This window comes from Macadamia integrifolia, chromosome 12 (assembly GCF_013358625.1).
Source record: "Macadamia integrifolia cultivar HAES 741 chromosome 12, SCU_Mint_v3, whole genome shotgun sequence".
NCBI lineage: Eukaryota > Viridiplantae > Streptophyta > Magnoliopsida > Proteales > Proteaceae > Macadamia > Macadamia integrifolia.
The window spans coordinates 27,488,617-27,513,331 of NC_056568.1; the positions used below are offsets into that span (position 1 = coordinate 27,488,617).

Consider the following 24,715-nt stretch of genomic DNA (forward strand, 5'->3'; position numbering starts at 1 on the left):
CTTTGCTATTAAGGCAAAGGGGTACTCACGTGTTAATGAAGTTTGAATGGTAGATGTTGCAGAAGAGTAGATATATATGTAAACCTACTTACTTCCCTTATCCGAATTATAACATATGATATTACATCATCCTCCTCTCTCTACTTACCAGTCCATGACGGTTCTACACAGTTTCATTCTCTCTTTCTCTCTCTAGGTATATGGGTTTATCTATAAAGTTAGCAACATTGCATCACAAGGCTCTTGTAGGTTTTTCACCGTTTCCTTCATACCCTTTTCATGAACAGCTGATCTGAGATATCTCAGACAGCTAGCTAGTTAGATTTTAGAGAGAGAGAGAGAGAGATGCCGCCGGGATGGGGACCGCCACCAGGACCGGGAGGACCTCCTCCTTTTGGTTGTTTTGATTTTCTCTGTGGTGGAATATGCAGACTCATATCTTCATGGTAAGTATAAGTTCATTAATTCTCTTCATTTCATCACATTTTATGTGATTTCATCTTCACTTTGATCCATTCTTTTGTTGGATTTTTGTTTATTTTCTTGGCAGTTTTTATGTGCTGTGTTGTTGCTGCATCTTTCAAGAGTGCTGCGGGCCATTTTTTGGTGGACCGGGTGGACCAGGCGGTCCACCTGGACCACCTCCTTTTTGAAGGTTGAACCATTGATATTTTCATATAATGTGGCTTAGGCTCAATATTATGTTTCCCTAATTTCTCTACTGTTCGTTCTCTATCATGTCTGTTTCATCAGTACTATATAAGATTACTGCTAGCTAGCTATGTATATGTATGGATTATTATGGAACTGAAATAATTTGTGTACCATTTCTGATTTCTTAGCTTCACTGTCTACAACGATTAGGGTTTTAAAATTCGGGATCAGATCCGCCGAGGTTGATCTCAATTCCGCCTGAAAAAAAGTGAGGCTTTTGAACCCAGATACAAAGGGTGGCGAAATGACCTCCTTCTTTCTCAGGAAAGGCAGAAATCTTGTCCATAATAATGCCTATGCAAGTGTTCCCATTGTCCCGCGAAAATGGGAAAAAGAAGTTTGGCTGGGATGTTGGCCAATGCCAATACTCTTATTTGTTTATCTCTCTCTCCTATCCAAGTAAAAAGATGTCTCTACCTTTTATTTGGAGGAGGAGCGAGATAGATATAGACCACATTCCAGACAGAGAATCACTTCCCAAAAGAAATATAGATTTCACTGATCTTGACTGATTAATTTGGATCCACTCGTGGGTTTTTTAATTGTGGCAATGAACAATGCTTCTTCCCAATCTATCTCACTACAAAGGTGAACTTAGCTCTCAAATGACTTGAGGGTATGGTTTAAAAAATTGGATTAGTCATCACCAAGATTAGATTATTATCGATCAAGACTGATCCTGAGTTTTGATTGATTCAATACTGATCTAGTAGTATTATCTAAGGGTGAAAAGTCTTTTTCTTTTTAGCTTGGGTAAATCAATCCACCCACAATTCATACTGATCCTGAGTTTTAAAACTTTGCTTGAGGGACGCAGACCCATCTCTAGTTAACCCAAATTCTAAATTGTCGAACCCTACCAACATGGCAACATTGGGACCAAGTTTTCCTTCACCATGGGGATTGAGGGTGCTCGGACGGAAGGAAAAAGGCATTTTTTGACTCGTCTTATTGGGGATAATTAAGCCCTAGAATGATGGATGAACCCTCCTACACAGTTGGGGAAAAGCTTTCCCCTAAAAATGATTAAACTCTGTCCCAATTTATCCCTCTTTTTTTTTTTTTGAAGTAACCCGAGTTCAAGGTACATATCATCATGGATCCGGTGCCACTTTAGTGGGGTTTGGATTCTCTAACCACATGGGTTACCAATTAAATGGAATCTCCCCTTGTTTATTGCTGTGTCGATTAAGATAAAGATTATGTTTCATTGGTAACTACTCATGTGGGGAGGACCCCATGTGCGAAGGATTAGGAATTGCTAACCTTGGGGTGAACTTGAGACCTCCTGGTGAGCATGAGTTTTTTGCACACTACAGCTCACCAACTGTGCTAGATAGTTTTGTTATCCATTCTAAGTTATGACACGTGGTCATGTGGTTTTCATGTGATTAAGCATATATAGTTCGATTAGGCCCAATAATTTTGGGTCTGAAACTCCAGAGAGACTGGGCTTGAGCTGATATGGGCCAGTGTGTGTCTGGACAAACATGAGAGGGCCATTTTTTTTTTTGGGCTAACAAGTATCCTTGGAACCTGTCTGATTTTACGGTTCAAGTTCAAGGGTAAACCCCAATTATGTGCAGTCACATCTAATCCATGTAACAAATTAATTGTGGGAAGATTCAAGCTAGAGATGTCTATTAACATACATCACCTTTGGACCAGCGGAGCTACACCCGGGGACTTACACAACACAGCCACAGATAATGATATAACCAATCGAATTCGAATATAAAACTTTGTATGCTACTAACTTTCAAATGGAATTCAGATAGATTTTAGAAAGTGATTTTTCGAATATAGATTCCCTAAATGAGACGTTTCCTTATTGGTTTTGGTTTTAAGGGGGTGACTCCCAAAATTGTCCCATTAAAGGGTGCTGTATCCATTCTATAAAAGGCACTCAAGTATCAAACACTCAAATATAAGTGTTTCTTTGTAATTATGATATAATCCGATTATAATTGTGTAGTGGTTCTAGGCCATAAAAGTCTCACACGCTAAAATGTAAGCGTTTTCTTGAGATATAACTTTAGTTTCGTTATAATTATTTGTTAAGTTTGTCTCGAATTCTTTACCCATTTTAAAGAATGACCTGCTTCGACATATTGTGGTGGCAACTCAAATGGGAGGTTTTCTGAGACTTGATTGATCCGACCCGATGGGTCAATCCGTGACTTAGAGTATATAATGTATTATCGTCTTGTTGAGCAAGTTATTGTAATTTATGGGGTTTTCGAGCTACGGTTTTAGGGCGAGTTTTCTCGCTGCTGCTTGGTTGTAATCTCTCTTTTGCATAGTGAAACATCTTTTTCTTCGTCCGAGGATATAGCACATTACATCGGTGTGTGAACCTCATTAAATCTTTGTGTATTGTGCAGATCTGATTTGGTTTATTTTCGTTTTTCTTGGTGTTTAGTATAACATTATTACATAATCCTTATATAAGTTTTAACTATTAAGTATTAACAAAGAATGCTATACGTTGAAAACTTAATCCCAGATTTAGGATTGAGTTTTGGTGAGATTTGGATTATTGTAATTTCCTTTTATTTGTTATTGGACAAAGAATTTGGGGTTGGGGTTGGGGTTGGGGTTGGGGTTGGGGGTGGGGGTGGGGCTGGGATGTGATGCCTGCATTTAGACATAAGAGGTAAAATGATCACTCCACCTTGATGAAAGACAGAAATACCGTCCTATGTTTTCCTATATGCTTCAATTGGTCATCGTGTGGGCAGGGGTCATGCTCCACCACAGGAAACGCTTCCCCATCAATCAATTATTAACCCACAAAATATTGAGACAAATATGTTATGGTTAACCTTTTTTTCCTTCGGGTAAACACTATAGTAATACTAGTGTTATAAAAACACTTTTCAAAATCTGAATGAGAGAATATCATAGAATATAGGGGAAAAAAACGGTGTCTTATCGTGTGGCCTGTGTGCTAGACACAAAGGGGGTGGAATGACACCCCAACCTTGTGTAATATAGAATACTCACTCCCTATTCATACCCCAGCATAATTTATCATTAGTGGAGGGATCACGTGATCAAGTAGCATTCTTCTTCTCATATTGCTGAGCTCCAATCTGCTTCAGAGGCCGAGTGAATAGCTTACACATAACTAAACCTTTTTATTTAATTTTCCTTTGGACTAAAACAAACAACCCTTGATTAGTTTAAGAATCATCTTACCAAAAAAATATTAGTTTAAGAATCAAGAACGGTTTTGGAGAACTTTTTTCTTCTTTTGATGATGGAGAGTGAGACACTAGTTTGAATCATATCGTTTTGCCCCAATAATTTTGATTAAAAAATGTTAGACAAGAGAACGTAGTTCACTTGCGATCATTGTATCAACGTGTAGGTCAATGATAGACCGCACAAAGACATTTAAGTGAGGTAACACAATCTTTCTGCATCCACTTGTATCTAAGTAATCATTTTGTCGAACACCGCTAAATTTGGTCCAATCAGATTTGCCGACCAATTTAAGATTAAAAAAAAAATTTTGAACAGCTTAACCTTTAATTAGAATTGTTTTACAGATAAGTTTCGGGTAGGTATCCTTATCGAAGACAACTGATACTGATACGGATAAGCCAATATGCCAAGTCGGATACTGTTTTTAAAACCTTGTTTTCAATAGTCCACTTTGTTGTGCTGATGTAAATTCCTAGATCTAATAATCCTCATCCAAATGAATTAATGAAATTGTGGATGTCACCCATGGTGTTAGGGCACGGTACTGGATTAGGTACAGGTCATCATCAAATTATTAGGAAAATTATCTTGTACCACTCCTTATTTGAAACCTTATATTATATACCTTTCTAATTTTCTTAAAATATCTAATATGTCCCCTCTTTTGTTAACAAATTTACACATCAATCCATTTCGTTTGATCAAAATCGTTAAGTGATGACATGATGAAGTTGTTATTTTCTAAATGATAAGTTTACCATTTCTTAAGAGTTAACTGATTGTTTTACCCTGTGATGTAAAAACCACCATTTCATGCGACCCAACATAGAATCGAAGGTTTAGGGCTTCTCTTATGACTTAGGCAACCCAACATTGAAGAAATGTTTCGATCAATCACCTCTTCTGACGACAAAGATCACCTAACGATTGACGAGATCGAAATCTTGGCAGATCTTCAAATTCTTCTGCTGCAAAATCTTGGACCCTAGGTCTCGAACTGAGATGGAGGGACGACTGCCTATGTTTATGGAATCGAAATCGATAGAGCTCCTGAACTTGAACCAGACAGCCATTATCCGAACAAATTGTCGGTGATGGAATATCAATTCAAGAAAATGGAGACAACGCCAAAGAATTACAGAGACCGAGAAAGTGGCACAATTTCGATGAAATCAAATACAGCAAAGAAGAGCTGAACGATTTGATAATTGTTGATAGCGAGAACTGAAGCCACAGAGACACTTCTTCTGTTATTCTCGTTTGCCCTTTTTTGTTCTAGAGATTTTTTAAATTTTTGGAGTCTGGAGATCTCTCATAAAAGTCTAAACCAGGGTCCGGGATTACGTGCGTATGAGTAGACACAAAATGACCTCAAGTACCCGACCCTAAGAAAAAGAAAGAGGGGATGCCACAACTCGTAAGAGGAGATTAAAGGAAGTATGCATCTCTGATGCAAAGGTTGCCACCATTGTTGCACAATTTTTATGGAGTTCTTATCCATGAAAAAAGTAAAGATTGCTTCTTCATTTATTTATTTATTTAATTTAGAATCATGAATCTTCGGTGGGAGGATCACTCTTGTCTTTGAACAGGAACAGAGAGCATCTTGGTTGGGGTAGTGCAATCGGTTATTACGGTGCCCCCAAAATTCTTCCCACTCATATGATTAATTGTTGGATGATTCATCTTCGGAAGAGAGAGCATTTTTGTTGAGGTTATCTTTAGAGAGAACGAAAAAATGTAAGGGCTAACAGTTACAGAGAAAAGAAGAGAGCAATTAAGAAAAACAAACAGGGTCAAAAGGGTCTTTTCCACTTCTAAACTAACGGTGTTATGCATTAGGGACACAATTAATATTTTTTGAAAATTAGGGTGGTATATAATATAAGATTTCAAATTAAGAGTGTTATAAGATAATTTCCAAATTATTATTATTTTTTAATAGAAAATAGAATTCTTTAACAAAAATAGGCAAGAGAGACCTCCTGCCGAGGAAGACAAATTTACAAGGGAAGGGAAGGGAAGGGAAGGGAAGAATGAATCCACTTAAAGCTCCTCTAGCGAGAAAATGGGTTTTCTATTCAAAGAATGTAACAGTATATCATCAAAATTAATAACAATACGCCGATATGGTATCGTATCTGACAAGTTTATACCTAGTTTTTTTTTTTTCACCAATCCGATATTATAGCGATGCTAGTATGGATTGCCCTATCCGATACTGATTTTAAAAATCATGTATCACCTGCTGATGTTGTTATTAAATCACACAGCAGAATAAATCCCGATTGAGCTCCTCTATAGTGCAAAACACCGTACAACGTAAATTCGATGGCTGAGAATCCTCAAACCCATAACCCTTCGATCTACGCTACATGACGTATCGCATGACAAAGTATCCCCATCCACTTGTTGATGATATAGACAAAAGTTATTTGTTTACGCCTCTACACTTCTTGAGGTGCCACGTAGCCCGTGGTGATCTCTTACCTTTTCTTATTAAAAAATTACTGATTTTTATGTCGGTGCCGCTCCGAACCAAAATCCGAGCGGACCCAGATCCGAATCAAGGGAAAAAAAAAAAAAAAAAAACCTTATCCCCGTCCCTGTCAAGGAACCGACGTTGACGGGGTTGACGATAACGGCAGCGTCGAGAACCTTGCGCGGTGCCCCATAGTTTGTCCCTACTTCTCTCACCTCCACACCCGTTGGAATTTAAAATATATATATATTTATAATTTGTGGGCCCATGTTTACCGCGTCGTGGAATGCTGGAGTGCCCAAAGCCCAACTAAACCAGTGGGTTGTTTTCAAGGGTTGCATGTGAATGAGTCAGCACGATAACTATGATACTGTTACCAACCTCTACTACTACGACACGTGTTTATACCTTCAACTGATCCCCTCCTCTCCCTCATCTGTGGTCCACATGTTTCAATATTGAAAGGAGAATCACGTCTCCACTACGAATCAACAGTAGCCGGCGGCGGCCTTCTTTTTTTCCCCACGCTGTATTCGGTAGTGAAGAGAAGAGAAGAAATTTTATTTTTTTCTTGATTTAAGAATTCAAAAATCACTTTGTGTTTGGCATGTCTTGTCATCAAGAGGGGATTCAATTTTTTAATTTTAAAGTTTCCTTGAAAAATTGTAAAGTTTTCTTGTTCATTAAAAAAAAAAAATCTTCTCAAAAACACAAAAAATACAAAAACTTTTCTCTTTTCTTTTTCTATTATTTTCTTCTAATGGTAATCAAATGTACATACCTTTTTTATTTTCTTATCATTTCATTTTTTTTCTTCTCATTTTGTTCCCTTTCTTTTTTAGACAATTTGAAATTGAACCCAAAGCCAGATATTATGACCCGTTCAATTCTATATTAGTCTGCTTTCTACGTCAACAAACAGCAAACTCCTACTATGTTTTTCCTCTCATCCGATCATTCTCATATTCTTATATTCCACAACATCATTAATGTCTACATGAAATCTTTTTTTTTTTTTTTTTCATTGGGGTGGTGAAATGTGTTAGTTGGGTTAATTGGTGAGGATTATGGTTTTGTTATCAAAAGGTTTTGAGATAAAATCCAACCTTTAATTTGTGGGGGTGGGTTTTGGATTTAACCTTGAGAGTGTAGTAGAAAAATGAAAATCTAAAATGATGTAAAAGAAAAAAAAAAGTAAGCACAAAATTATATAATGTATACAAAAATTCACGTATTTTGGTAAGATTGTTTATACCGATGGTGAAATGAGATTTGTTTCATTATTAATGGAAATAGATTGTTTGCCATGACATTTCTCTCATATTACTTTTAGAGAAAGAACCGTCTTAATAAATACAAAGCGAAACTATGTATAGATAAGTTACCCTAAAAATTTTCCTCCGTGCTTTGCCCCAAAACCCTTATCATGGTCTTGTTAGATCACCAAGGCCATAGTAACGAAGATAACACATAAGGTGAGATAATTCCTTTGGGCCTCAAGGTCGTAGGTCTTTCTACCCTTAGCCTCTTAACAACACTTTGGAATCGACCCATTTATGCAAGTAATGGAAAACAAGACATCAAAAAAAAAAAAAATTATAATTATGAGTATTAGGTGCTTTTGGTTCCCTCTATACTACCTTTGTGATGAAAAAACTAAACACAACTCAACCTTATTCCAAATAATTGGAGTTCTCTTTTCCTTCTTGTCCACATGCTTGAATATTCAGATGATATTCAAGGTAATCAAGGCTCAGCCACGAAGCAAAAAAGTTCCAAAACCAGATATGGCCTTTTTTTATAGTACATTCCAGGTCAACAAAGTTCAAGCTCCTGCTACGATTTTTCTCTCATCCACCAATTCTCAAATTGCACAGGTGAACAACCCATCATCCTGCCTGGATTCAATTCCTATTTTCCATTTTGGCAATGAAAACACATTGTGACTTAAATCTCTCTCTCTCTCTCTCTCTTCTCTTGAGACCTCTAACAATCCAAACAAACTCATTTCTTCCCTACCCTTTCTCTTCAAACCATGGATATAACTCTCATAAGACTGAAAAAAAGGTATTTCAAACCATCAACAATATGTGATGCAAAATAATATTGTATCCAGAGTCCAGTTATAACGTCAAATCGTCATGGGTGAAGAGATTCTCTAAAAAAACTTATTTCAACTTCTATAATGAGTCAATGACAGCCATCTATTTTATATTTAAATTTTATAAAAATATAAAAAAAGATATATTTCTCTCATTTTTTTTTCGTACAAATGTTATTTTCCTTGTAAGACCATATACTTTCAGTTGAAATTAACAATTAACTATTTAAAACTCAAGATCACAAGCCATATTAGGGATACTCAAATCAGAAACCCTAGAAACTCAATAAAGTTGCTCCAGATTGGGTGGAATCAGAATTAATCTTGTTCGATTCGACCTATCTGAATCTGATCCTTGAAACCCTAAACTATGTTTAATAATTTTTTATGGGACAATCTTCTCTATCCATAAGCATGGCTATTGATGATCTTGTCTATCCGATTTGGATCCTTGAAACTTACTCTTTTCCTCTATGAAATGACATCTCTACCCTCTATTAAGGGAGGAAAAAGGGACCAGAGAACTCTGGTGTAATGGCTATGCTCTTAGATAGAAAACTGGAACCCTTTTTTTTATGAGTGTTCTATTTGAGGAGAGCACCAACACTCTCACAATTTGTCTCTCTCCTCCACCTATATGTATCATTTCACATAGGAGGAGAAGAGAGATAGACTCTGACAAATGGTGGTGAAGATTTTAACCAACAAAACCTCTGGCTTTGTTTGGTTGTTACGGGAATGCAAATTTTTGAGGTAAAGTGAAATTTTTTTCCTAGAAAAAATAAATTTAGATGTTTGATTGCAAAGAAAATATATTTTATATGTGAAAAAAAATTTTACTTATATATTAAAATTTCCCTTTTTATTTTTCTACAAATATTGGAAGAAAAAGTAAAACCCATGGAACCAAGGATGGCCTTTCCCTTTCCTTTCAATCTTTTTTGTTTCCTTTCTCCTTCTTAAGAGCTTCGAATGGTTAATGTTGGATTGAACTTAACCTTTCATAAGTCGATCATGATTTGGGACTATGGTCTATTATATGCATGTAATGCCTTCAGGCCCCACATTGATTTTAAAGTTTGTAACAGATTTCAGATTTTTCTGAAGCTAGCTGCTCTGGATTCAGTGAAGTACTTGGTGGATTCCGGATGAGGCCTAGGTGGACTCCTAGCCTTTTAACCTTTTATATTGCTGTCTATTGCACTATCTATCCTTCAATCAGAGATACAGGTCAGATCTGAACACTTATTTACCCTGTGGTTGTTCTGTTCCTGATTATCAGATTCTGTTTATGTTTACTCATTCTGATATATTTTATCACTTAGTACATATTTGTCAAGGTGTATCCTAAGCATCCAGGCTTCTTGGTTGCCTGGACGGGCACCTGTTTGTCTTGTTCCCTTGTTGGTTTCTCTTTGCGTCCAGGCCCCTTCAATTCCTTGAGTGGCTTAGATGCCATGACAACTATGGTTAGCATTCAGATAGCTTCAAAAAATTCTAGATTTACATCATTTTGAGATTTTGTTCTCGATCCTGAACCTTATAGTCAATTACTGCAACCTGAATCTTCTTAACAGTTGTAGTAAGTGAATTTGGTTGGAATTTCAAAAATCCCTCCGCCATTGGTCACAGAAGAAATGGTTCCAACCAGATATCACGTTGAATTTGATCAACTTTGTCAAACGTCCAGTTGATCGGCACAACGGATTGCTCGCCGACTCCAACGGCCGTAGGTATCCTTCTTGTGCAGTGGTGAGGAACAATGGGATATTGTTTAAGACAAAGTATAGAGATTTGAGCGACGATCACGATATCACTTCACTTCACTTCTGTTGCAACCAAACAACTCAAAAGGGAAAAAAAATTCTTTCCTTTTACTTTCCTTCCCTTTTCCCTTGCGACCAAATGCAGCCTCAACAAGAGTTAATTTAGTGAAAACATCCTCTGTAGTGAGTGCGACGATAATATGATGAGCATTGAATGGCTGAGAAGACTCCATTCCACATGCCCAAATACTCTTAGGCATTCGATGCTTACCACACAGCGACACTCACTGCAGACAACCGCTCGTTAATTTATGCCCCTAAGAAATCATTTCCCCTTTCTTTTCTTAGGGTTTAATGTCTTATTATTATTATTATTATTATTATTTCGATAAGTTTGATGTCTTATAATCCCCTAGCCAGAAAAAGTTATGTGACGTGGCAAATTTTCCGCCGAGTCCCATGGATTGGTTCCACTTGTGACTAACTACCTCGTCATCACAGTTCGATTGGAATAAGTTGTTGGAACCCCAATCCACAACAGACAACAATACTCCTCGTCTCATCCCCAATCCTACGTGGGAAGGTTCTCTACGTATTCCAATGTACATAAAAACGACACGTGTCCTATCTTGTCCTTTGTGTAGTGTCCTAGGATAAATAAAAACCTCCGTCCCCTGTTTTTCCCAAAACTCCATAATTATTCCATCTCTTCTATTACATTTTATCCATTTTGTTATCCGTTTTTTTCGGTTTTCTACTTTGATTAATTCCTCTGAATTGCTTTTTCAACGAGAAATCTTCAATTATTTCTTTGTTTTCAAAGTTTGATCCGCTTCGATCTGCTAGAATTGTGCGATATATTTTCCTTTTAGTTGAAGAATTTGATGAATTTCAGGATTTAATTGCAGATAAAACGTCTAATCATCCACGTGTATCTGAACTTTCGAATTGGTTTGATTCATCTAGATCTTCTACTGTCCTATCCGGCTCTGTAAAAGGAAATCTATCTCTCTCTCTCTTTAGAATTTGATCGATTTAGGTTCTCCGTCTCTGTGTATTTGCAAAAGAGAGAAAGTGATGGAGGTTTCCATGGTTAGAATGCCTCAGTCGAGGATGAGAACCATGACAGAAGCTGCATCACGTGAACTAGGGTGGTTTTGTAGCTCAAATCAGATCTTCCCTAAACAGAAGAAGGTTACTTTCGATCTCTCAAAGAGATGGAGAAGTGCTGGAGTTCGACTCACAGTGAAGGCCGCCAACTCGTCGTCATCCCTGTCGGAGAAAATTTCTGCAGACACCTTCACAACCAAAACATCTACAACAGTAAGTTCTCTGTTTCCTTTCTGGAAAAATCTTTCCATCTCGATCAAAGTTAGTTTCCCTTTTAATTTTTATAATCCGATTTTCCTCTTCAAAGATCCTCTGGCTTTTAAATTTCTTTATCGTCTCGAATCTCTGACTCAATTCTTCACTGGTTCGCCATTCCAATGGCCACTTGTCTATTTTTTTCTTTCTCTGATTGATTCGCAGGCCCTCTTGATTCATTTTCGATGTGAAAGATTTCAGTTTTTAATTTTGATTTGATCTAGTTCAAAGATTCATTTCATCAAATAAAATCCCTCTGGATTCATTTTCGATGTGAAAGATTATGATTTTGTAAACATTAATGGACGCAGGGGAATGTTAAGTTATTCGTGGGGCTGCCCTTAGATGCTGTCTCCGACTGCAATAACTTGAACCACGCAAGAGCTATCACCGCCGGATTGAAGGCCTTGAAGCTATTGGGGGTGGAAGGAGTGGAACTCCCCATCTGGTGGGGTGTGGTGGAGAAGGATACCATGGGAAAGTACGAGTGGTCTTCCTACCTCTCTCTTGCTCAGATGGTCAGAGATGCAGGTCTCAAGCTCCGTGTCTCCCTCTGCTTCCACGCCTCCAAACAACCCAAAATCCCTCTCCCTACATGGGTATCTCGGATTGGTGGAGCTCAGCCCAGCATCTTCTTCACGGATCGATCTGGACGACAGTACAAGGATTGCTTGTCTCTGGCCGTGGATGATCTACCTGTTCTTGATGGGAAGACTCCATTGCAAGTTTACCAGGAATTTTCTCAGGGCTTCAAGTCTACCTTCTCTGATCTCCTGGGCTCCACAATCATGGTAATTCACAAGCCCTAAATTTTGGGTTTTTTTTTTCCCTGGTTGAATTGGATCTGATTATTGTAATTGTTGTTTCAGGAGGTCTCAGTGAGTCTTGGCCCTGACGGTGAGCTTCGATATCCTTCGTATCCTTCAATGGGAAGCGGCAGAACTGAAATTCCTGTATTGGGGTTGGGGGAATTCCAATGCTATGACGAACACATGATGAAGAATCTTAGACAACACGCAGAGGCCACCGGAAACCCCAAATGGGGTCTCGGAGGCCCTCACGATGCACCCACTTATGATGAGCGACCAAGCTCCAACAACTTCTTCAGGGAGAATGGAGGTTCATGGGAGACTCCATATGGGGATTTCTTCCTCTCCTGGTACTCAAATCAGCTCATCTCCCATGGCGATCGTATCCTCTCTATGGCCTTCAATACATTCTTCGATTCTCCGGTCACCATATCAGGGAAGGTCCCCTTGTTGCATTACTGGTACAAAACCAGGTCTCACCCTTTAGAGGTGATGGCTGGGTTCTACAACACAGTCAGCAGAGATGGCTATGATGCTGTGGCCGAGATGTTCGCTAGGAATTTTTGCAGAATGGTTCTTCCCGGCATGGATCTCTCTGAGAAGCACCAGCCTGATGGATCAAAGTCAAGCCCTGAATTGTTGCTTGCACAGATGAGGGCAGCGTGTAAGCAGCAGAGGGTTTTGATGGTCTCTGGGGAAAACTCTGCCTCTGAAACTCCAGAGGGATTGGAACAGATTAAGAAGAATTTATCTACAGAGGATGAGGGATTTGTGGTGTTGGATTCGTTCACGTATCAGAGGATGGGAGCTCATTTCTTCTCACCTGAGCACTTCCCCAAATTTACCGAGTTCGCCAGAAGCCTCCAAGAACAGGAGCTACATTCAGATGACATGGAAGGGGATGACGGGAACTCTGTGTCTTTGCCCATGGATTCAAAATCAGGGAAGGATCTCCAGGTGATGCAGGCTACAGCTTAATAAAGGAAACGAAGTTTGAGTTCTTGAGAATGTCGATACGCTGTTTCGGCCTCTTGACCACTTCCAGTTCATGTACATAAACACGGTAAATATGAATAGCGTAGAAAAGAGATTATATTTACCCTGGTAGTTTAGGTACCGTCTGAAGTTTATATGTTCTGCGCTACCTGAAATTTTCTAGTTGGTTCCTTATTTTACCTGTTGCCCTTCTGAATCAGTAGAGCTTGAAAAAACAAATGTAAGATCTTATATCTTTGCTTATATCAATTTTTGCTCAAGGGTGTGGTTTGTCTGGTAGATCCACCTAAAAATAAGAGTTTTCCTTATATATTGGCATGGTTCCATGTAGGTTTAAAGACAGGCATGTGACTTTGGGTGATAGATACAAACTGGGATTGGATAAGGGTATCGAAACGAATTGAAATGTACCTCATCACTTAAGCTCCGTTTGGTATCGTTCTAAAAAAACGTTTTTAAAATTTTTTTATTTTATTAAAATAAAAAAACAGAGTCTTCCGTTTAGTGCACTTATAGTTTATTTCTTTTTTCTAAAACAAAAAATGAAAAAAAAAAAAAAAACTGAAAAAATGAGATCGGACTGTCCAAAAATGGAGTTCCGTTTTTCCAGTTTCATTCTATTTTACAAAAAAAAAATATCGTTCCCGATAAAAATCTGAAATTTTGAAACATCATTTTTTCATTTAAAAACTATATTTTGACATAGAAATTGAAATTTTCGTTTTTGACACAAAACAGTATTTCTAGAACAAAAACGATAGCAAACGCTCTCTTACATCCAAAATTATCAAGCGAAACCCAGAATCAGCACCCTCTCGTTGAAATGTAGCTCATTTCGATAAAAAAAAAAAAATGCTGTTTCGTCAAAATTTCAATCATTTCATCCTGACCATTAACCCCAAAAATGATCAAGCGAAAAACATGAAAAAAATACGCTTTCGACCAAGTTACAGTATCACAGTAATTTCAAATTAATTAAAACAAAACAAAACGAGTTTTTAAACCTTGGATAAAAGCAGAACACCTTCAAATAACAAAAATTGCCAGGTAGCTCTCCAGGATGTCAGCAGACCATGGACATTTTGCCAAACTAACACCTCTGAAAACAAATGTTGAAAAATCTAGCCTCGGGCTTGCTTTGAAAGATGGGAGAGATACAATACAACCTAGGAGAACATACCCAACTGCTCAACCTAAATGTCTCATCTTCCAGGATTTTTATTATGTACACCCAAAATATACATACAGAAAAGCAGAAACAGGAGAATCTAGCAGCAGCCCGTTGCAGTCCACCAGCTTCGGCATTTACTATTGCATTGCTGAATTCCGACCACTGCTCTCTCTCTCGCACCCTCATGAGACAGAAAATGCTGCAAACATAGCTGCTCCAACAGGACCAAAGATCAAAGGGAGACGCAGAATTAGTAATTCACAGATTTAATGACAAGTCCATGCAAATCAATTAATAACCTCTCTCAGTTATGTGTGGACAACTTCTAATACAAGGCCATCCAAAAGAATCTAAGTTAAATAGTCAATTCATTTGAATTCACTGAAAATTGTGGGTCAAGTTCCAAAAGTGTGGCACCCAACAAATATGGGGAGGTGACCACTCAAGAGATGGTCCACCCTCAGATTTGGACTATAGAGAGAGCTTCGCAATCACCATCCGTTCCCAACTGGCAATAGCATGCTTTAAAGAAACATGAAAGGCACATTCTACAAATCACTCTAGACAGCCCAAACAGGGAACTCTTCCACCAAATTGAGAGGAAACAAACACCACCAAATTAAGAGGAAACAAACATATGTGGTTATCCACATGATACAAGAAATTAACTCCGGTACCTCAATTATCCAAACCAAGAAGAAATGTGAGCCCTAGATGTGTCATAGACGCATGGCACAGATCCCAACGGTGCAGTGGGCCCAACCCTGAGTAGGTAAGCAGTCCACTGCATGACGGGGAACCCAGATCATGCATCAATTATGCAAGCGTAGGGAAAGCTCCCCCTAAGACATTTCAGATTGGATGGTAAGTCCAATGAACCATGGACAATCTGGACATATTCTAAAGCAGCAAGTAATGAGTGAAAAATAAAGGAAGCAGAGTTTCAATCATGTTCAGGAAGCAAAATATGATGGGACATGATAGCAAAAGTAATGAGTTAATATTCAACACAAGAATTTCCAGTTCCCCCATCCCACTCAAAGGATAAAAAGGGTAAAGTAGATGCACCTGACTCACTCACAAGCAATCTTGGTGTCAAAGCTGCTGAGGCAGATAGCAAATGCCTGGAATGCTGAGAGTGGGTACCGATAATCCATGGTGAACAAGTCCTTCCCCACTTTCCCAAACTGAAGGAGGACCTTCTCATGCTCCTGCCCTGCTATTCCATTCTCTGGAGAAGCCACCAGTTGAAAGTTCTTCACCGAAGCAACTGTCACTCGTCCACGGAAATTCAGGCACCAGCATTGGAGCTGCTCATGCCACCTAGGAGCCTTGTTCTTTAACACCAGCACTCCATCTTTCGGGGTAGTCAAAGGCCCTGATAGGACATTGTCTGTGCGGGTCGATTTTGATCTAAAAAAGGGAAGAGACGGGAAGGAATCCAGGTTGCTAAGGGGAAATTCAGTCTGTGTGGGGGCCTCACCCCCAGGTTCAATTGCAGAGGCAGGGATGACATCCATTACACATTGCATCCTCCTTGGACCCCTGATTGCTCCAGAAGATACATGACCATCAATGAAATTGTTAAGGAAAATAATAGAACAACTAAATAATGATCACCCATAATTATGACTGATTCTGCAGGGATTGAGATGAAATTTGTTGCCATAAGTGTTACTTATGGCAACAAATTTCATCAAATTCCACACGAAGGAATACTTAGACTTCCCAACCCCCCCCCCCCAAAAAAAACACAAAAGCACTACAAGGGAACAGCAGGAAAAATCTAGTAATAGCTGCATAAATCAATTACCTGGAACCCAAAACATTCAACTCATATGAAATGTGCGCTACTGAGTAGTTGGCAGCAGGGATTCTGGGAGAGACCTGTTTCAAACCCACCAACCGAGTGGAACGACTTTTTGTAATCGTGGCTCCAGCATGAGGAGGCTGTGCATCATAGATCGTAAACTTGGTCCCCAAAAAGTTTGACCTATTAAGGAAAGAAAAAAAAGTGAAACCCTGGCCCAATCCCCAAAAGAAGAAAACATTTATTTTATAACATGCCACCTGGAGCACACCTCAACTTCCCAATGTAAGTTCCACTCCCCTTTGACATATCATCAGCATCTAGAGAGATGATGTAGTCAGTGCAGGTAGGGCGTCGACACTTGCGTGCAGCAAGAAGGAATTTTCCATTATCAGTAAGTGCTGCTCAGAAGACAAGGAAAAAAAGAGAGTTCACAACTCACCAACCCTAAAATGTTCCCTTTTATACAAATCAATTAAAACAAAGGAATTTAGATGTTTACTACTATGAGCTGCCAATAATCCACAACCCATCCGATGAAGATAGTGCATGCAAGAACAACAACTCCAGGCTTAAGTATCAAGAGAAGAATTAATCGATAAAACAGGATTACAAATACTCACCTTGAGTTAATCCAAGGTAAAGATGGTATGTTTGGGAGCTTCGGTTCCGTTTTATGAAACACTGAAGGAGGGAGTCTCTAGGGCCAGGCTGCAAAATCATTACAATGGGTTTCTAAGAACAAGCTCATAAAACCTTGAAGCAAGTAGACAAATAGCAGATTGGATTTTCCTGAATGATTAATCCACTGTGAATTGCGGAATACATGCATCACCAGCACAGCCCATATTCACAAAATAACACAAAAGCAAAGCTATTTCCTAGCAGACTAAATTTGTTACCGATGATCAATGCTTTCAAAGATTCAAAGAACGGAAATTAACTACATCATTACTTTTGGCTGAAACTTTTGATCAAGCTACTTCTTGGTGCACAATTTGCAGGATGATTCAACTGATATCAGCATCCGCAGGCCTTGCTGATATCAAGTCAGCATAAGAATGGCACATCACAAAATTGCTCAAGGACAGAGCATCTATTAACCATTGTAACCAATAAATGAAAAGAGAAACTTCTTAGCTTCAGAATATAGATCAAAGCAGATGGAGAAGATTATGCCTACCATAGAACATCTGAACCCTTTTACAGATTCTAATGAACAGGATAGATTTAACCAAAACTTGCAGCAAAGACTGAAAGCACATGAGCATGCATCACAGCTATGATTAGCATAATAAAAGCATGGAAGCATTGTTACTAAGATACTAAAACAAATAAAGCTAAGAGCATTTATAAACCAAACCTGCTTTAAGGAAATCGGAAATGTAAGCTTGCCGGAGGCTTCGGGGGTCTTAACAATCTCCATTGTGATATCTCTCCAACTCCTGCAAACCCCAGCACAAGCGACCACGTTCTTACGTGGAGGCCAGGTACTCTCTGAATCTTCTATCCTCGTAAGCACGTCCCTCAGAAGTTCTGGTGGCATGTTAGCCCAACAGCTCTGCTTCATAGCATCGACTGGAACAAAAACATCCTGAACTACTCGATGTGATCTCGATCGTAAGCCATAGCCCAACTTCACCTCAAACCCTTTCCTTGAGATAGTACCAAAATCCCCCTTCATGTCTTGGATGATGCTCTTGAAAGACATCTACTCCACTCACCTCCTCTGCAAGTCAAAGAACAGTATACACATACCCACAAACCTCCAAATCCTTACCAATTCCACGCCCTATCATAAATTCATAACACCAATCTCTGAACCCAACAATTATCTCCCAACCAGTAACTTTAAACAGATACAAAAACCAAATCCGCCATAGATCCGTCCCTTCAAAGCTTGAACTTGCGGAGAAGAAATGACGGATTTTGAAGTTAATTGAGTATATCAACAAGTCCGCTCTTTCCAGAACACATATCAATTACAACCCAACAGCCTTCCAGAACTCAAAAGAACCAAACCTCAATAGCAACAAGAACTTCCCACTAAATAACCAAAAAAAAACACCGGACAGATCGAGTAGATAAGATCCGAACCCTCTCTCTCTCTACTCGTGTTTATCTATCTGGAAAGCTTCACCGTTATAGCTCGAACTGCTACCTAGGCCTTCAGTGGTGCTGTTACAGAGAACCATACCCATGTAGAAAGAAGATCAATAATACAGAAATTAGGGTTTTTTCTAAGCAGATCAATCACTTTCAGTTTCAGGGGACGATCAGGAGCTGCTGCATTAACGAGAAAGAGAGTGAAGTTTGTCTTTACTTTATGAGCTCATCGGCTCATCCTAAAGTTATAACAAATATCTTGCCCTTTTTACCTATTAATAATCAATTCCCCCAAATAAATTCTCAAATCGATGGGCTGTCTCCAGAGTCCAGAGTCCAGAGTCCAGAGTCCAGACCCTCCACTGAGTCCTCTCTCTCTCTCTCTATAGTTGCAGATCATCTTTACCTCGGGAAAGCAACTCGGTCCCGCCTTTCCATGATTATCATTCTATTACGTTAAAATATCAGAAATACCCCTCTCCCACATGGGCTGCATTATAGTTAGAAAAACAATTAAAAAAAAAAAAGGGCTAAATTGGAATCACATGGCATTACGTGGACGTGGAGTATCTCTGTGAGGTTTGAATAAGTTGCCCACGTTCTCCTTTAATTGAAGGGGTTTTTTTTTTTTCTTAATTTATAAAAAAAAAATATTGTTTTCACTTGAGTAAATACTTAACACAAAATGTGAATAATTTAAGTACAAGATTCCTTTGAGTGATTATCCTTTGCAGTGAGTGTGGTAGTGCAGTGAGTTTCGGATGTTCTCAAACACATATCTCGAGGTTATCTTGGCTAAATAAATATGTAATTTCAATTTGTATTAAACCTATATGAATATATCGCATTTGAGGGTGTTTCTTCTGTAATTTTCTAATTTGATTAATATTAAAAATCGAAAATTCTAATGTATTTTCATCCGTTCCCCAAGTAATGGTGTTTCCACTGGATTGATCAAAAAATATGGTAGTTTAGAGATTTAATTTTGAGGATTTGTAGACCTCAGAATGAGAAAGTTTTTTATGTTTGTTAAAGATTTAAAATAAACAGAATCATTAATGGTAATATCTTCTCTAACAAGGTATAAGAAAACAACAGAGGTTTGTTCCTAGTGTGGAACTTGTTGCAACTCCGCTTCTTCAGAGGGTTGAGAAGCAATGGTAGAATGCAACATAAAAACAAATTCGATATCTGAGTCGGAACAAGCAGAAGTTGAAGCAGTTTCTAATTCATAAAGGATGTCTTCAGAATCAGAAATCTCTGTTTAAAAAATAATATCAAATTTATTTTGTTCCATAAATTTTATCATTTTTTTATGATTATTTTTCTGGTTGGGACATTCATTTACAAAATGGCCCAATTCATTGCAAAGGAAGCAACGACAATCTTTTTTTGATTTAGGTTGTCCCGTGAATTTGGGTTTTTTAGGTTGTTTACGTACAAAACGCCTTTTTGATAATTTATTTTTTTGTTGAAACCTATTTTTCCAAGGCTTCCATTGTCACCATTTAAATTTTTTAATTGTCTTGTAGCTCCTCGAAGGTTTATAATGAGATAGTGGTTTACTAAATTCATAATTGGCTAAATAATATTTTTGATATAAAACTGGGTTAACTTTATGTTTAATTGTCTTAGTTGCTTTAACTTTGAGGCAATTATCAATAATAATGCGAAAAACAAATTTGATTCAGTTTCTTAAGGTGTCTGTAAGGTATTCAGAATAATTTTTAACACATAATTCATCCCAAGGTGATGGTAGTTTTGGGAAGAATTGTTGTAACCAATGTTAGAATATGTGCCAACTAACAGATGATAATAATGCATGTATGCTTTTGCAAATGAAGCTTTAATATTGTTAAATTAAAACTTATATCATCTATATAGGTATCAGTGGGTCTGATACCACAAAATTCGATTTTTATAAATTTAGAAAATTCTTGAAGGATAACTTCCCAACTAGCAAAGTTAGCTAGAAGGTCAGCTTTCTTAGCTTTTCCTGCATCAGTGTTTTGGTATTTTCGAATAAATTGCAAAACATCTCCTTGTAACCTTCTTGCAATGTATTTAACAAATTTTTCTTTAGAGCATAAATTCTTATAATTGGTTATCATTATACCAAATGTTTGTGCCCAATCATCAATTGTAGATTCATAGTCTTTAAAAGATATATGGGTCAGGTCAAGATAATCTTACGATTCCTTGAGAAGGGGGCATAGAAGAATACATTGATAACAAAATAAGATAATATAATACGTAAGAGAGCAGCAAGATCATTTCATATGAGAACAAAAGAAATAGACATAGAGGATGTTAATACCATGGTTTAAAAAAATTAGTTTTGGAGGGTATCATCCAATATATATTGGTGCTTGGTTCGTATTAGTATGGTGTTCGATCCTATATCGATAGAATAATTCTAATTGAGAGTAAATATATCAAATAATGAGTAGCACAGCCATCTGATTCGACTTGATATGGTTGATCTGTATCGATGGAGATACCTTTTCTCTTTTCTCATTTACTTTCTTTAATTGTATGAAAAAAAGGGCATACTTAGTTTGTGAGACTCCCACCACAATGAGATTTGAGGAGGATGCTGGAAATATATATATATATATATATATATATATATATATATACATTGTTTTATCCCCCGCTTTGCATAGAGTTATGATTATGATAATAGTAGAATATTCTTGAGTCTTCAAAATGAACATATTAGGTTTGGATGTGATAGGACTTGAATGTAGGTATCACCTTTGAGGGGAAAAGAACTCGAAGAACTCTATCCGAGAGTGTCCTATACCATTGTCTCCACATGTCTATCTCTCTCGCCCCCATGAAGTGCTAGCATAGGCTATGTTCTCGGACTGAGAACCACTTCCCTAGCTATTATTACTAAATCTAATATTTCCAAGACTAATGACGTATTGATCACAGCTCAATAATTATATGGGAGAGGGTTCTACACCCTTTCATTGGATTTTTAACCATTTTTTTTAATAATTCAATAACACATATGAGGAGACGTAACATATGCCTTAGACTCAAAGAGCCTTTTCTTTAATTATATATACTATGTAAAATGAAAAAAAAAAATCCTCACCAATTATTAAATATTAGACATGATTTAATGCTTTAACCATTTTTATTTAAATATTATTTTTTTATAAAAAATAATTTAAAATAAATCCTATCCCTTGCTCCCCAACCCAACCCCTAAGGCAAAAGGTGAAGACAGAATTCTATCCCAAGACCTTGGTACAACCAACGAAGGGCTTTGTTGACTGTGCTAGCCAGAACCTTAAGAATTTAAATAATTAATTAAAAAAATTCTCAAAACCTAATTTTAAATCGCATGTAATTGTTCAAAAATAAAATAAAATGCGCAAGACTTATTAATGAAGAGAGCTTTACTATTAAAAAAAAAAAGGATCTTTGTTTTCTGAGATTGCCCAACAGTTTCTATAATATGTTATAATTTTTTGCTTATTAGTCCCTTAAATACTAACATTTAGAATATTGAAGTAGGTTACATCGCTTACCTATCAAATGTCACGTGTGCTACTTTAACAAAAAAAAAAAAAAAATCCCAACAATGCAGAAGAGGTGATTCCTTCCCAAACCCTATCATACAACAAATCGTGGGACTCACATTAACATTATATATCCTTGGATAAAATGTATCTCCTACGAAATGGATCCATCTCCTACACTCTCAATAGTATGATTATTAATTCTAGCATCATGAAAAACCTCTAGCCAAAATAAAATACCATTTATTTTTTCACATTATTAGTTTGCTTGCCACAAAATCTTGAAAATGATGGTGGTGCTCCATCAAAATAGAGAGCATAAGCTTAAGGGAAAAAAAAAAAAGTTGATGGGGAATTGAGGATCTAGTACCTAGGCCATCATAAAATGAAGTTTAATTTTTATTCAAGTTTAGTAGCAAGAACTAGTGCTGCACATGGGTAAAGTTCCATCACCATCCATCAATAATTCCAACCAAGCTAGTGCTAAATAGCTAGCAATCTCTAGAAAGTGAAAGAGCATAAAAAGAGAGAAATAGTAAAGATCATTATCAAAAACTAAAGGACTAAAGGGTAGCTTATCTAACAGTCAATGTTTCTTCTAAGGCATCTCTTAAATCAAATTTTTTTCAAATCCATTTACCAAACTAAAGTTTCTTTTCATGGGCTTCTGTTTGGCATGTATTGGGTTTCACATAATCAACAAAGCTTCATTTACTTGCCACAGATTCACATGGTATGCATAAGCCTTTATAATCCATATGAGTTGGGTTGGGTAGTTCATCTTCAATAATGTATTTGTTTAGATTTTAGACCCCACTGCCACTACCAGAAAGAACCTCATAGATGCTATTTTCTTACTCTCTTTCTTGTGTGGATCATTATGAATGACCCAACAATATCTTTTTGTGTTTTAAGAGGAATGGTGCTCACTTTATTGATGTGTTTTCATATTAGTTTCTTTTTTTCTTCTTTTTTTTTTTAAATAAGAGTTTATGCTTTCAAAATAAGTCTCAAGAAGCAAGATTTTAGAATTGGTGTTCCAGTCTTAATAGTGGTTGTGTTATGTACGGATATTTGGTGAATATAATTGAATTCCATTATTATTATTATTATTATTATTATTATTATTTGATTACTTAATTGGATTCCAACTTAAACGACAATGGTCTCTTTCTAATTCAACAAAACTTTCACCCAACTAATAACCTAATTTGTGGTGGTACAGTTGTACAGGATGGCCTATTTTGATAAGCTTCTCAACTAAATATCTGCCATATAGTAGATTAAATTGGATTTAAAAAAAAAAAAAAAAAGGATGTCTAGATGCCAAATTTCAGTCCAAGCAAAGTTTACCAAGTGATAATAAAATATTTGAAAATCGAAGGGCTTTCAGAAAGTGCATATATAAAAGATGAAGAGTGGATGAAACACACGTACATATGCACTTAGACATATGTGGTTGTTTATGTGGGGAGTTTGGCTCTTATGCATGAATGAGGGCCAAGGCAGCACATGAGGAAGCATCACCAGATGTGTCATTTGTCATATCAGGGGAAATGTGTTTGAGTTCAAGGGCACACTCTCTTAGAGAAACATCCCCCCAACACACACACACACACACACACACACACATATATACATATATGATTGGATTTGAGTAAGAAATATGACATGTGGCTAATCTATAAGATGAGTAACTAATTCAACCTTCAGTTGGTCAAAACCACTATCCAGGTGGCGCATAGGATGGACCAGCTAAATGAACTTTCTTTCCAATTTCTAAATGTTTTCTTATCCCACTCAAAAAAATAATAATAATAAATAATATATATATATATATATATATTGTTTATTGGAAGGGAATGGAATCGTTGCGAGGCTGTGTGGCCCTTGCACCAGTACAAGGGCCAATGAGTGTGTGGGGGCCATCCAACCAAGGTGGCTTTTTTCATTTCACATTAGTGAGACGGCCATTCTTCTCTTATGTTTGGAAACAAATGCTAGGCAACTTAACAACCTTCTTTCCCCCACATTAGAATGTGTTTAAAATATTTAGAAAAACCATCTGCCTATGAAAAAAAGGTTAAATATCTAAGCCATTACGTGTTTGAGATAATGTTATGATTTAATGTTTTCTTCACTAGGAGAGTAGAAATATCTCTTGTTTTTTTTTTTGGTAGAAAGAAATATCTCTTCTTCAATGGTGATGTGATCATGAAATTGGACACATGTGTCATTATTAAAGTCCTATCCCCTATAATATCAAACAAGGTTGAAATATCTTTCTCCTTGATCATCCAAAAGATCTTTAGACGTAGAGATTCCCTCTTCACCATGGGTGTATAGAAACCCGATCAATTTGTTATTGTTCATTTTTCCATCTATATTTGAATTTTAAGGGAAAAATATCTTTGAGATGCCAACTGGGAGCGCCACTATCACCTCTCTTATCTTTCTCCTCTTGCCCCTACTAATGAATCCCAATTCATCCCTTGATTGGTAGGTTCTCTTTATGGTTAGCTCAATGAAACCTTAACCTAATTTTAAACTAGGTAGAATAGAATCATACTGAAAATGTTAGGACAAATCCATTGTGGAATTTTTTGCATTGAGATGAAAAAATCATGTCAATGAATCAAGAGTTTCACT

At 37.2% G+C, this 24,715-nt stretch overlaps 2 protein-coding genes and 1 long non-coding RNA gene across 6 annotated transcripts; 2 read left to right on the top strand and 1 right to left on the bottom strand.

The window, feature by feature from the left end:
- Window positions 1-102: 102 nt before the first annotated feature.
- Window positions 103-841, top strand: LOC122057210. Its single transcript, XR_006133482.1, has 2 exons — window positions 103-446; window positions 551-841. It is a non-coding gene; the product is annotated as an uncharacterized LOC122057210 (long non-coding RNA).
- Window positions 842-10,947: 10,106 nt separating this feature from the next.
- Window positions 10,948-13,703, top strand: LOC122057045 (inactive beta-amylase 9). The gene is made up of 3 exons (XM_042619035.1): window positions 10,948-11,596; window positions 11,950-12,429; window positions 12,508-13,703. The coding sequence occupies exons 1-3, from the start codon at window positions 11,351-11,353 to the stop codon at window positions 13,423-13,425; spliced, it is 1,644 nt and encodes a 547-aa protein (XP_042474969.1). The 5' UTR covers window positions 10,948-11,350; the 3' UTR covers window positions 13,426-13,703.
- Window positions 13,704-14,379: 676 nt separating this feature from the next.
- LOC122057046 (tubby-like F-box protein 3) lies at window positions 14,380-18,863 on the bottom strand. 4 transcript variants are annotated; one of them, XM_042619036.1, is made up of 7 exons: window positions 17,788-18,863; window positions 17,048-17,135; window positions 16,927-16,935; window positions 16,696-16,825; window positions 16,428-16,607; window positions 15,696-16,159; window positions 14,380-14,825 (listed from the first exon to the last, which is right to left on the bottom strand). In XM_042619036.1, exons 1-7 carry the CDS (start codon window positions 18,133-18,135, stop codon window positions 14,797-14,799), a joined length of 1,248 nt encoding a protein of 415 aa, XP_042474970.1. In that variant the 5' UTR covers window positions 18,136-18,863; the 3' UTR covers window positions 14,380-14,796. The 4 variants fall into 4 exon arrangements, with proteins under 4 accessions (XP_042474970.1, XP_042474972.1, XP_042474971.1 ...); XM_042619038.1 differs by having other exon boundaries at window positions 15,683-16,159; window positions 17,788-18,860; XM_042619037.1 differs by lacking the exon at window positions 16,927-16,935 and having other exon boundaries at window positions 17,788-18,860.
- Window positions 18,864-24,715: the final 5,852 nt, after the last annotated feature.